This window comes from Sinocyclocheilus rhinocerous, unplaced genomic scaffold, assembly GCF_001515625.1.
Source record: "Sinocyclocheilus rhinocerous isolate Xijiao unplaced genomic scaffold, SAMN03320098_v1.1 scaffold1277, whole genome shotgun sequence".
NCBI classification, from domain to species: domain Eukaryota; kingdom Metazoa; phylum Chordata; class Actinopteri; order Cypriniformes; family Cyprinidae; genus Sinocyclocheilus; species Sinocyclocheilus rhinocerous.
Genome location: NW_015631708.1, coordinates 82626 through 95397, shown reverse-complemented (window position 1 = coordinate 95397; position 12772 = coordinate 82626). Strand labels below are relative to the sequence as shown.

The following is a 12772-nucleotide window of genomic DNA, read 5'->3' as shown; positions in this document are numbered from 1 at the left end:
TCTGTAATGAATTCTAGCAAAATCTTAAACAATCATATCACACATGCGTGTAATTGTATGTCTGCGATATGACGCCGCGCCCCTATTATCCGGGTAACCATAGCAGCCCCGCAGCTGTGCACGAGGCCTCATTTGCACTGAAATGAAAGAAAACAACAAACGAATGAATCCTCGGAAGAAGTCCAAAGTCTAAATCTCCTCACAACTTGTTTCTGTGTGACCTTATCACTGTGATTGTGGGGTGAGTAAGTGGAGGAGAGCTTCTCTCCATACGGACTCACAGACGCAACCAAAATATGGAATAGTGAGCATTTAGTACTCGACAGCTCAGAAAGAACAAAACAAACGCGTCAACAGGAGACTTGTGGCAGAACTGTTTCCATTTAATAAAAAGATATTACAAGAACCGAATGACTTTCACGATGCTTGGGTTTTTGAATGTCTGCATTATTCCTCTGACGTGGATAAAATTGAATTAACATTACTTTGTATGCATTTGTCTATTAATGAGTTATTTTAGTTAATATCAGTTTATTAATATTTTAATTAATATTCAGATGTATTAATGTGTCGTATATATAAATAAATATTAATTAACATGACCCTGAAGCACAAAAGCAGTCTTAAGTCGCTGGGGTATATTTGTAGCAATAGCCAACAATACATTGTATGGGGCAAAATTATCCATTTTTCTTTTTTGCCAAAAATCATTAGGATATGAAGCCATACATCAATGGAAAGCTTATTTATTCAGCTTTCAGATGATTTATGAATCTCAATTTCGGAAAAATTGACCCTTATGACTGGTTTTGTGGTCCAGGGTCACATATATACACATAATTTGTTTACATATAATTTTTATATAATATGTTACATATATTTAGCTTTAATTCCACGCTTAAATAAATAAGCAAATATTAAAATACACAAACATAAGCATTGTATTAACAACACTACTTATTTTAATTAATATTTATTATATATTTCTTAATGTTTAATCAGTAATTATTTGAATGACTTATATTATGTGACTATTATTAATTATATATATATATATATATATATATATGTGTGTGTGTTTAAAAAAGCCCCAAAGTCAAGTCCCAGAGTGTTTATGAATCAGCAAAGCTCTCCACTGAATCTCACTGTGCTCTGGGGAGATTTAATTATATATTTAAATGAATACACAAATCTAAGCATTCTCTCCACATCAGCAAAATTAAAAATGTATTATTTTAAGTAATATTTATTTTACATAAATATAATGTTTTTGTGGACTTAATATTTATGTATGTATCTAAACTTAATTATCAAATAATATACATATAAATAAGATATATTTAGATACATGTAATACATATTTAAATATACAAAAACCTATAATTAAATAAATAAGCATTTTGTCTACATCAGCAGAAGAAATGCAGAAATTTGTCACGCATCATGAAATACACAGGACACAAGCCTTTAAGCTGAATTATTCATAAACAGTCTTGGGTCTTACTGAAGTGTCGGTGTAACCCTCCTGAATGAGGATGTTCCTGGCGCAGTTGTTGATGTGTTTGAAGCGGTCGGGGCCCAGCAGGATCCCGCCGTACCACCGAGAGACCACCACCAGCACGTTACGCACATCCAGGATCTGCGCAGAAGCCAAAGGAAACACATTTCAACATTTCTGAGGCAAACTCTGACTGCCGTTTGCCGCAGGATTATAATGTTGACGGCGTGCTGCTCACACAACCCCTCCAATACAGCGCCACATTTCTCATCTAGATGTAAACCAACAGTCTGAAACATCAGATGAGAGTCAATCCTGGCTTTAGCTAGGAGAGCTGTTGCATGTAAGCAAATACACAACTTCTTAATGCAAAACATGTGCTTTTTATGAATTCATTTAAACAGTAAAACATTCGATGACGCGCCACTGATTCACAAACGTTTCCGCACAGCCCGTCAGGCCCTGTTTGGGAAAGGAGTCGCTTCAAAGGCGCAGAAGAGACTAAATATGCTCGTTGTGAAGAATGACAGCTCTCAAGTGTCTTTACAGTGCTGGCTTGTTGTGTTTTTTCCCGCAGCGCGGCGGGGAGGGAAATCTCAGCCATCTGCACACGCCACCTCTATTAATAGTCATTTCTCTTTCAAAACATGCCGTCAGATTCGCAAAACAGGAAATAGTGGGACAAACTCCAATCGGCTAAATGAGCTCGTGTGCACAGCTGTTAGTGTCCGCTGGTGTATTTTCATTAGATGCACCAAGAAAGAGGTCAACAAACGGGCCATATTCTAGTTTTTTATAGCATTTTTTTCATAACCAAGAGTTACAAATTATGCACACATATCAATGAATCCATTTGTGTAAATAAAATACACAAATAGTATGTAAAAATAAAAAACTAATGCAATCAGATACAACAGTAATGTCTCAAATAAATTGATAAATTGAACATTGACTTCAATTGTATGAGAGACTGCTTGCTTTCAACTGATTTCCGATTGAACTGCAGCTCAAACTATTTCAAATATAGTGAATTAAGCTACAAATGTGATCATAATGCACAATGTTTCCATCTAACATGTATTTTGAGCTGCAGATCGTCATATTAACGGAGTGTTTCACTAGTTAGCAGTAAACCGGTTACCTTCACCTATGTTCGTTGATTAGTGTTGAATGTTATCTTTGGAATGGAAAATTGACAGTGTCGTGTAAACGAACCGAATCAATTGAGTGAGTCATTTACGCTGGAACCGCTCCGATTGATTCAAACTCGTGACTTCGATCATTCAGTTCAAGCGATTCAATAACAAAAAACAGATCAAAAGAGCATTTCATTTTCGGATGTCGACATCGCTTGTAATGATTTTAAAAAGCACGCAGTGATGGGTGAAACGAAAATGAAATTCTGAATCAATTATATATCCATTAAAATGGATACAGAATTCAATTATATATTTAAAGAAACATACAAATGTAAGCATTTTGTCCATATCAGCATATAACAAAATCATTTAGTTTTCACATTCACTCAGATAATAATGTTCCTGCTTCTGAAGTAACTAGGTCAAAACAACCCAACCGCTGGGTCAAAACAACCCAATAGCTGGGTTTGTCCCTTTTTAACCCAGCATTTTTTAGAGTGTACAGTGTAGCGAAACTGGAAAGGAGGCGTTCATCATCTCAAGACGATTCATAAATCACGATAGTATTTTTAACCCAGCAAACTAAATCACGCTTGAGAGAAGATCATTTGAAAAACAACATCACAGATGCTCCGTTTCCTGATAAATTTAACGAATGTCGCGGCAGACCGTGGGCTTATTTCCCGTCGAGGTTATTGACAGAAAAGCTGTATGGGTTTTTTGGTCGGGTCTAAATGAAAGTGGGTAGAGATTACAGTGTCATGTCGTATTTCACACCGGAGGGTGTTGACGCCGGCGCTCCGAGGCCTTTTAATCAGAGAACAGGAGATAAGCACGAAGATTATGGATGAATGACACATCGGCGTGCAAATATCTGACACTGCAAGAAAGGAATTGGGATCAGGACAGGAGGAGGGACGATAATCCCAGCAGCATATCAACAAGATGCCTGAATTGTGCCATTGACGCTTGACACGTGCAGAGCTTGCTTCAAACCACAGATTAAAGACAATGATGCATTAGTATTAGAAATGTCAAGCTATTAATCGCACATCAGTTTGAGCTGAGAAATCCCAAAAGATCATTTAAAGTCATTATTGTGTTAGATGAGTAAAGCACTGAATTGACATTACAAAAATGCAGCTTTAGAAATAAAAACATTTTACTTCAATGTTGCATAAATAATGATAACAAGTGTTCTATTAAAGAATACTGAAATATGAAATGATACTCTAAATATGAAACTAAAAGCACAAGTCACTGTCTTAACGAGTGAGTCATTGAATCATTCATGCAACCGTTTCATTTCGAATGGCTGTTTTTTATTCAGAAACGAAGCAAGAATCTTTATGAATGAATCACTAAATTATTGACTCACTAATGGATTCATTTAGTAATGAATCACTGCTGTGTGTTGTTCGGACCTGCACAACAGTTCTGCTGTATAGCTTTGATTGGAACGATTTTGGTTTGCGAATGAGCAAAACGGATGATATTGACAGTATTGTGTTTAAAACTGAACACAATATTAACTTCACTGTAAAAAGTGTTAACCGGCAACTGTTACTTTAAATAGCTATTTCTATTTGTTTTAACTTATTAAAATTAGTTTTGCTGGTATAAATTAATGTATTTAGTTGATTCAGTGATGCTAAACAATATATTTGGTTTAAATAATTAATGCACAAATTAATGCAGAAAAATTCAATAATAATTTAATATCAATTTCAAATAAAAAAAATTCCAATCAAATAAAAAAATACATTCCGCTGCGGTTTCTCCGTCGTCCTCGCAGTCCTGCAGGAAAGAGTTTTTATCCTCACAGTAGATCCTGATGAAAACATGAAGGCATTGTTAAGTAAACGTAAAAAAACAAATCACAGCTCTTTGCCCTGCGGACCCTCAGGGGCCACTTTTACAAAAACTGCCCATCACAACGGCAGCGTCTTGCTCTCGCATTACGCCGCTTCTGGGTTTTTTTAGTCGTGGGTGTATTTCAGAGCAAAATTGGACAAGGATTTGGATGCGGCGTAATATCAGGCACAGGGAGGAGTGTGGGAAATCGGGACGCTGGTTTTTCAGTGTTGAGTGCACAAGGTCCATCATTTGGGGAATAGTTGTTGGGAATGAAAGGCAGCAGCAGATGAGCACAGTGTTGACAGTCACTTTGCTAACAGCCAAGAGACGCGGTGCTGCCCAGAGAGACCTTTCAGCACATATGGCTCCTCGTGTGTGTCAGAGACGGGAGTTTGAACGCTTCCTTTGGGCATCTGGTGTGAACAAAGTGGCCAGTCAGTGCTAAATCACAAAGTGCACAGTTCAAAGTTTTGATAAAACAACAAGACCTCACCAGATCAAATGTAACCGTTAAAGAAGAAGAAAAAGATTGTTTAATGGTTTCTAAGGTTGCCCATGTGGTTTTGACATTGGATTCATCATTAGCACAAATAATGTGGGACATGTTAAACAAGATTTGCGGTTTGTTTAAAAGTAGCATGGGGTTTTGTTGTATATTACCGGTTAAAAGTCTGGAATAATTACATTTTTTTCATGTTTTTGAAAGAAGTGTCTTCTGCTCACTACATTTATTTAATCAAAATTACAGTAAAAATGTAATATTGTGAAATATTTTTACAATTTAAAATAGCTGTTTTCTATGTGAATCTATGTAAAAATTAGTGCCGTCAAGCGATTAATCGCATCCAAAATAAAAGTTTTTGTTTACATAATATATGTGTGCGTACTGTGTATATTTATGTACTCATTAAATACACACACATGCATGTATATAATTAAGAAAAATTGTATATTTGTATATTAAATATTTATATATAATATAAATTATGTAAATATAAATAAATAAATACATGTAAATGCAATTTTCTAAATATATACTGTATGAGTGTGTGTGTATTTATATATATATATATATAATAAATATACACAGCACACACACATATATTATGTAAACAAAAACTTTTATTTTGGATGCGATTAATCGCGATTAATCGTTTGACAGCACTAATAATAATCTAATTTTATTTCTGTGATACAGCTCTGAATTTTCCTCATCATTACTCCAGTCTTTAGTGTCACATGATCTTCAGAAATCACTGTTTTTCAGCTTTTTTGTGGAAACTGATACATTTTATTTTTCAGGATTATTTGATGAATAGAAAGTTCAAAGGAACAGCATTTATTTGAAATAGAAATCTTTTGTAACATTATAAATGTCTTTACTGTCACTTTTGATCAGTTTAGTGCAACGAAAAAGAAATCATACTTCGTCCAAACTTGTGAATGGTTTTATATCTCAAAAATATTCAGCAGCACAACTGTTTTCAACATTGATAATAATCAGAAATGTTTCTTGAGCAGCAGATCAGCATATTAGAATGATTTCTGAAGATCATGTGACACTGAAGACTGGAGTAATGATGCTGAAAATTCAGCTGCGATCACAGAAATAAATTACATTTTACAATATATTCACATAGAAAACAGAGATTTTAAATTGTAATAGTATTTCACATTTTAACTTTATTTTGATTAAATAAATACAGCCTTGGTCAACAGAAGAGACCTTTAAAATATTTATACATTTGAAATATTCCAAACATTCCAACATAACAGACATGGTACTTTACCGATCATCTGATCAAAATATTCTGCCGCAAGCCATTAATAAAGAACAGTCCACGATAATGACTGACAGCAATCAATAAGTAATCATAACTGATCTATTTAATTCTAGGGCTGTCAGTCGATTAAAAATTTTAATCTAATTAATTACATGATGTGTCGATTAATTAATCTAATTAATCGCAAATTACATTTGTCTGTGAAAATACCTCCAAAAGATTATTTAATGCTATTTTTGTGTTAAATGAGAAAGTATTAAGTACACATTATAAGTAGTAGCTTTAGAAAGAAATATTTTAGATTCAACAAAATTTATTACACATAAATGTTTAGGCTACCACGGCTTAACATAAACTATGGAACATAAAAGAAGATAATTTTAGAGGCAGCTCAGTTTTTTTTTTCGGTTCATGCAATGGAAGTCATTGGTAACCAAAACAGCTTTGTTACCAACAGTCTTCAAAATACCTTCTTTTATGTTCCACAAAAGAAAGCAAGTCATTCAGGTTTGAGTAAATGATGACATAATTAAAAATTTTTGGGTGAACTATTCCTTTAAAGTTTTTTGTTCTTTTTTCCCACCCTTTTCTAATGAAATAATACTCTAAATAAGAAACTAAAACTGCCAGCAGGTGGCGGTAAATGTCTTTATGAGCCTTTCATTCGATTCGTTCAAATGGCTGATTCATTCAGGAATTCCGTAAACGGCTCACTTCATGAATGGGGCTTTGAATCATTGATTCACCCGATTCGTTCAAAACGCGGATTCATTCAGAAACTAAACACTGCTGTGTTGCTCGGAGACGCACAACAGTTCTGCTGTGGCTTTATAGGTAATATTTTTGTTGGCAAAATTGAGCAAAAACAGACAATATTGTGTTTAAAATACAACACAATATCAACATTATTTACTGAACTGTTGTGTAAAATCGCATTTGCAGTGCACTCAAACAGAGTTGTTTCCCTGCATCATATTTGTCAACAGTCAACTGTATGAAATGTAAGATGACGTACAGGTCTGGGGGCGGGGCCAGTGCGTTAAGTTAAAATATTTTAATCGCGTAATTTTTTCATAACTAATTAATTAAGTTAACGTGTTAAACTGACAGCCCTATTCAATTCTAATGAAAACACCAGCTTTCTTTCGAGGTTTTGTGTGGCTGTGAGGGTTGTGGCCAGGGGCTTCAGAAACATGCTGAATGTCAATATCACCTGCGGTTTAATCTCAGCCACTCCACCCCTACTGTATGTCACTGATCATGTCCTGAAGAAACCCCGCTGCTGTGCTCGCTTAAACACACACACACGTCCCGCACTGACGTTACAGTCTTCATGTCAATGCATAAACCTAAATGCATCAATAACTGAAATACTGGCTGAAATCGAATAACATACTAAGAAAAAACTTCCCCTAGCAATTGCTGAATGCAGAACAGGGTTATTATAGTCAACTAAAACTAAAATTATTTTTAGGGTTATTACTTAAAAAATTTTTTAACTGGAATAAAATCAAATATATAAAAACACTTAAACTTATTTTATTTAAGCTGGTTGCAAAGGCAGCATTTCGTATTTTCATTTAGTTGAAGTACTAAAATAAACAAAGTAAAATGATTATTAATAAAAAACAATATAACATTTAAAAAAACAACTAAAAGATACACAACAAAACAGTTAAAACTTTAGCTAAAATTAAAATAAAAGTAGAAAATAAAATCTCGTTCAAAATATTAACAAAATGTATAATATCTGTAAATCTGATGTAAACTGAACTGTTGAATTTATCTTGTTTTAAGGATGCTTTTAGTGATAAAAACATCTCAAAATCCTTAGAACAAGATGCATTTACTTATAAGAAATCCCATAAGATATTAATTTTCAGAGAACGTATCTTGAATTAAGTTTATTTTTCTTAGTACAGTGGAAATGTTTTTTTTTTTCTTGTTTTAAATGTAAACCTCAAACAATTTTGTAAAATGTACACTTTAATACCTTTTCTATAAGTATGCAAATACTACAGTGAGCATTTACTAATGCAACTCAATGGGAGATTACTTTCATTTAAATATCTTAAAAAGTAGCTAGAAAAAACGACGTATGAACTGCAAAATGTACATCTATGGTAGAAATAAAGCAAAATTATGTACAAAGGACTGAATGGAGTCTGTAAATTTGCATAAGTTTGTGAAAAGAAAAAAAATATATAAATATTACTGTTTGCCTAACAACTGCAAATCTTTATAATGAATTAAAAACTGAAATACCTGTATGCATAGATATTGTGAGTGGCACTTGCGATCTTCTTGTTTTCATATAAATGATTCAGAACCCTTTGAACCTGCAAGTAAATAAATAAATAAATATAAACCAAAACAAGGAAACCTATGTGCATACCAAACCAGATACTGTTCCAACATACCTGCCGTCAAACTATAAAAAAATATGTGAATAACTAAAACTGCTGGAAAGCGGCTGCAAGCAACAGAACATTTCACAGTGATGCAACACGACTGCCAACACATGAACAAGCACACATACACCAGCACAGGCTTATTTCTCCGTTCAAATGACTGCAGGCTGGTTTAAAACATCATCTGGAGAACGTATGTGTTAGATGGGTGTGCGCATAACATATTGACGCTAATAAAACACTGTTTCAAAGGACACGAGCAGACTTGAAGCGCAACTTATTATTACTGCGATGCCGACCAATTCCTGCCACAACAGGTTCGGCCGTAAACAACTCGTGGCTGAATCTGAGCATATGGTACGACTATGAAATATTTATTTAAATACAGCAACCTAAAACTCACAACCTAGATTTATATAGAAATACAAGCCTGTTTCTTGCAAGATAAATAATACATGTATTCACATATGGGCACAGCCGAAAGCATTTCAATTTAAATACCGTATTGTCCCGAATATAAGACTATGTTTTTTTCTTGGAAATACATCTGAAAAAACGCGGTCGTCTTATATTCAGGGTCTAGACTTTGACATGTCAATAATACACCCACAACAATAGGTGGCGCCAAAACCGCATAAAACGAGTGTGCCATGAAATACATAATGTAATGCGTGTTGTAAAGATCGCGAGTAAAATCGGTTGTGCTTTCTGAATTTTTATTTTGTTTTTTAGACTTGCATTTGCGTTTGTAATTTGTTATTTTGATTTCAGAATTGTGATTTGTTTAGCACTTCTCGGCCACCGTACAAATGTGTATGCAAGCAACATATGCCCTGCAAGCAAAAAGCTGATTCACTGTAAAAAAAAAAAAAAGATTTTAAGTTGCAAAAAAAATAAAATAAATGTTTTATGAGAAATTACTATTTTTTAGTTTTTCTACTTCAGAATTCCATGTTTGATTTAATGTGTTACTTGTTATTTTTACTGTGAAATTTACTAGCAATTTGTGAGTGAAAATCTGTTCTACACCAGTAGATGGCATTTGTACTCGACTACTTGATATCCAGCACTATAATTGGTTGGCCTTTTTATTTTAGCCCTGTGGCGAGAGGCCCCGCCCACCGTGAAATCTGATTGGTCCACAATCAAGCTACTCATGTATATTAAAAACATGGATGAAGAAAGATTGATTGCAGGAAATGGGAAACATCAATTAGCACATTCGACTATAACCGGACGCCATCTGGAGAAATTTTATTTATAATTTTCTGCCATATCAGAGTCAAAGTCTATATTCATGACAGACGCAAGAATAAAACTTAAAATCGTCTTAATAACAATACTTTAATAAATTGTATGCAATAATTTAACAATGTTATGTTTGCAAACAAACAAAATAATAAAAAAAGAATTAAATACAAACTTTCAAATTTATGTTTGATAAAAATTCTAATATTTTACCAGGAGAAACTTTTTTTAAATTAGTCTATTAATGTACTTTCTGATTAAAACCGTTTCCTAGTATAATTTAAAGCAGGACACTCTAATAAAATGTTTTACAGCCAAGGAAGAGACTTACAAAAATCACATAAAGGCACATCTTCTCCTTTCAATAAATATACATGCGTAGCTCGTGTGACCAATTCTACATCTCCGTCTGGGGAAGCATCAATTACGATATGCATTTTTAGTTTTATGCGCAAACATTTCTGCTCTGATTGCCTGATTTTGGCCATCCAGCGTGAACCAAAAACTGGAATATTGCTGGGTGTTATTAAGCCAAATCTGGGCTTTGTTTTACAAAATGCTCCCAGATCTAACACTACACCAGACCGTGAGTTCAACAGAGAAAGAGAATTATATTTAATTCACCATAAACACCGTATGTCAACAACTTTGCTTAGAAATCGTCAGTGACGGACAGGTTTAGGTGCTTACGAAAGCAGTGACATATCCCTGATGCAATGCACGAAAAAACACACTCACAGCGGCTCTGGGTTTTCATGGATTTACAAGCAATATCTGGCTTTGCTAAAAGAACCAGCTGGGCGAGAGCGACCAATATTGAGTGTAAATCTGTTTTGTACACAACACCAAGGACTTCAAATATTGCTGTAAGACCTTTGGGAAGGACTCTGCCAGTTGTTTCTGTCCATCAAAATGGGTTTCAGCCTATTTGCGCTGAGTGTCCCTCCATTATTTACCAAGAAAGAGAGTCAAAAATAGGTCCAGAGTGCTTGCTCGTACTGCAGAGTTAGACCTTATTGCAGCCAAAGACGAATGCAACCATCTTCTCGACTGCGATTTCATTCACGAGTCGAGAAAAACAGCAAGCTTGATGCTAATGAATATGTACGGCGGCGCTCTCCCCTAAAGAAAGAGTTGTCACGAAATGGAGCCCCTATCAGTGCGATTCATCTGTTTTCTCTCCAGCTAATACTCTCGTCGTAAACACCTGTGTCAGGCGGAGGCTAATGAGATATCTTTTGAATGCTGTGTGCCAAATGTTGCCTTTTTATCAGTGCTGATCTAAAGCAAGTAGCAGGAAACACAAAGCAACATCCTCTAAAACGTAAAAACCCTGTTGATATTTCCTCGGAGGCTGCTTTGGGTTTTGTGTCGGGCTATTGTGAAAACGTCTTTGTGTGGAACGGAAATCTAATGAAATGTTTTGAGATCTATAGCTTGTGAAGATGCTGAACACAAACAGGTGCGTGTTCCCGCCAGAGTCTGGCGTCTTGGGTTCGTAGACAAACTCATTTACAAACTTCTGTCAACACAAACCTTTTATGAAAATTAGAGCACGGCCAAACTTTGAAGTTCCTGCTGATAACACAATATCAAAGATCAAAAAGCATCAAAATGGCCTCTGAAATCCCAATAGAACTACAAAGGCCTTGTTTGTATGGAACAATTCGAAGAGTGCATCTAATGCACTCAGACAGACCCTCTCAGCTGTTCGGCTGAACTAAACATATCCATTGATTTTATATCAAGCTTGTCTAGCTAATTTCGGACTGATAAGGTTGTTCAGTCCGCTTCAGGGCGTCTGTATAGCACTGCAGGTGCAATGCGCCATAATAACATTGTTGATTGTCAACCAAGAATCCATATGGCTTATATGGGGAAAAAAGCAACACCACAAACTAAACTTGTACATGTTTTCTCATGTGAAAAGAGGGGTCTTCTGGTCTCTAGATTTAGTTTAGGTTGTCCATGAGGTGAAAATCGTAACGCTGATTACTTAAAAAATATAGTTCACCCATAAAGCAGAGCTGAAACGATTAGTCGACATTAGCGACAATGTCAACGACAAAAAATTGTCGACAAATACTTTTGTTGAGTAGTCGTTTGATCTCATATATCCTAATGTAAGAGTCTGAAATAATGTGGTTTGACCAGTGTGGCGCTGTAGCACAAGACTGTAATTCAGCCCTCCTGGATGCAATTCAAGAGAAGACACAGCGTTTGGATGAATATGTAAATATATGCTGCATGCTTTCCTCTCAATAACGAAATAAACACAACAAAAACTGACAGTGGTGAGAAAGCAGCAGTTAAGAAAGCATCTGATTACAGCGATGTGAATGTTTGCACAAGCTCTGCAGTTCGGTACTCCAGTGAAATCCAGTCCCATAACGTTTATTTATATAGTACTTTATGCAGTAGATAGCCTTAAATCAAGCAGCTTTACAGTATTATTAAACATGAAAAACCAGAGTCAGTGCCGCTTTTAGTTAGATTTACAACTTGATCTTCTGTTATAAAGCAACTCTCCAGTGTGGAGCTAGCTAATGATAAATTATTTTTATTAGTGGCTAAAAACAAATATTTAATTAAAGTGATAGTTTGGTTTGCAGAGATCAAAGCTTGATCTAGCTCAGGACTGTTTTGATAATCATAATTTAAAAAAGGTATTTTAAGAGAGATTATGTTGTGAATAAAATAGTCCATCCAAAAATAAAACATCTTATCACTTAACCTTTATTTTGTTTCTTATCCATATAACTTACAAAAGGAGATGTTAGGCAGAATAATGTGTCATTCAGTTACTTTTTCATATAGCTAATTAAATGGTGAATG

At 34.8% G+C, this 12772-nt stretch overlaps 1 protein-coding gene across 1 annotated transcript in view; it reads right to left on the bottom strand.

The window, feature by feature from the left end:
- Positions 1-12772, bottom strand: part of impact (impact RWD domain protein) — a 34950-nt gene that overhangs the window by 5508 nt on the left and 16670 nt on the right. The window contains exons 9-12 of the mRNA XM_016554589.1: positions 8544-8617; positions 4401-4468; positions 1753-1832; positions 1505-1639 (exon numbers count right to left, since the gene is read on the bottom strand). Coding sequence (XP_016410075.1) covers positions 1505-1639; positions 1753-1832; positions 4401-4468; positions 8544-8617 — 357 coding nt within the window. The remainder of the gene's footprint in view (positions 1-1504; positions 1640-1752; positions 1833-4400; positions 4469-8543; positions 8618-12772) is intronic.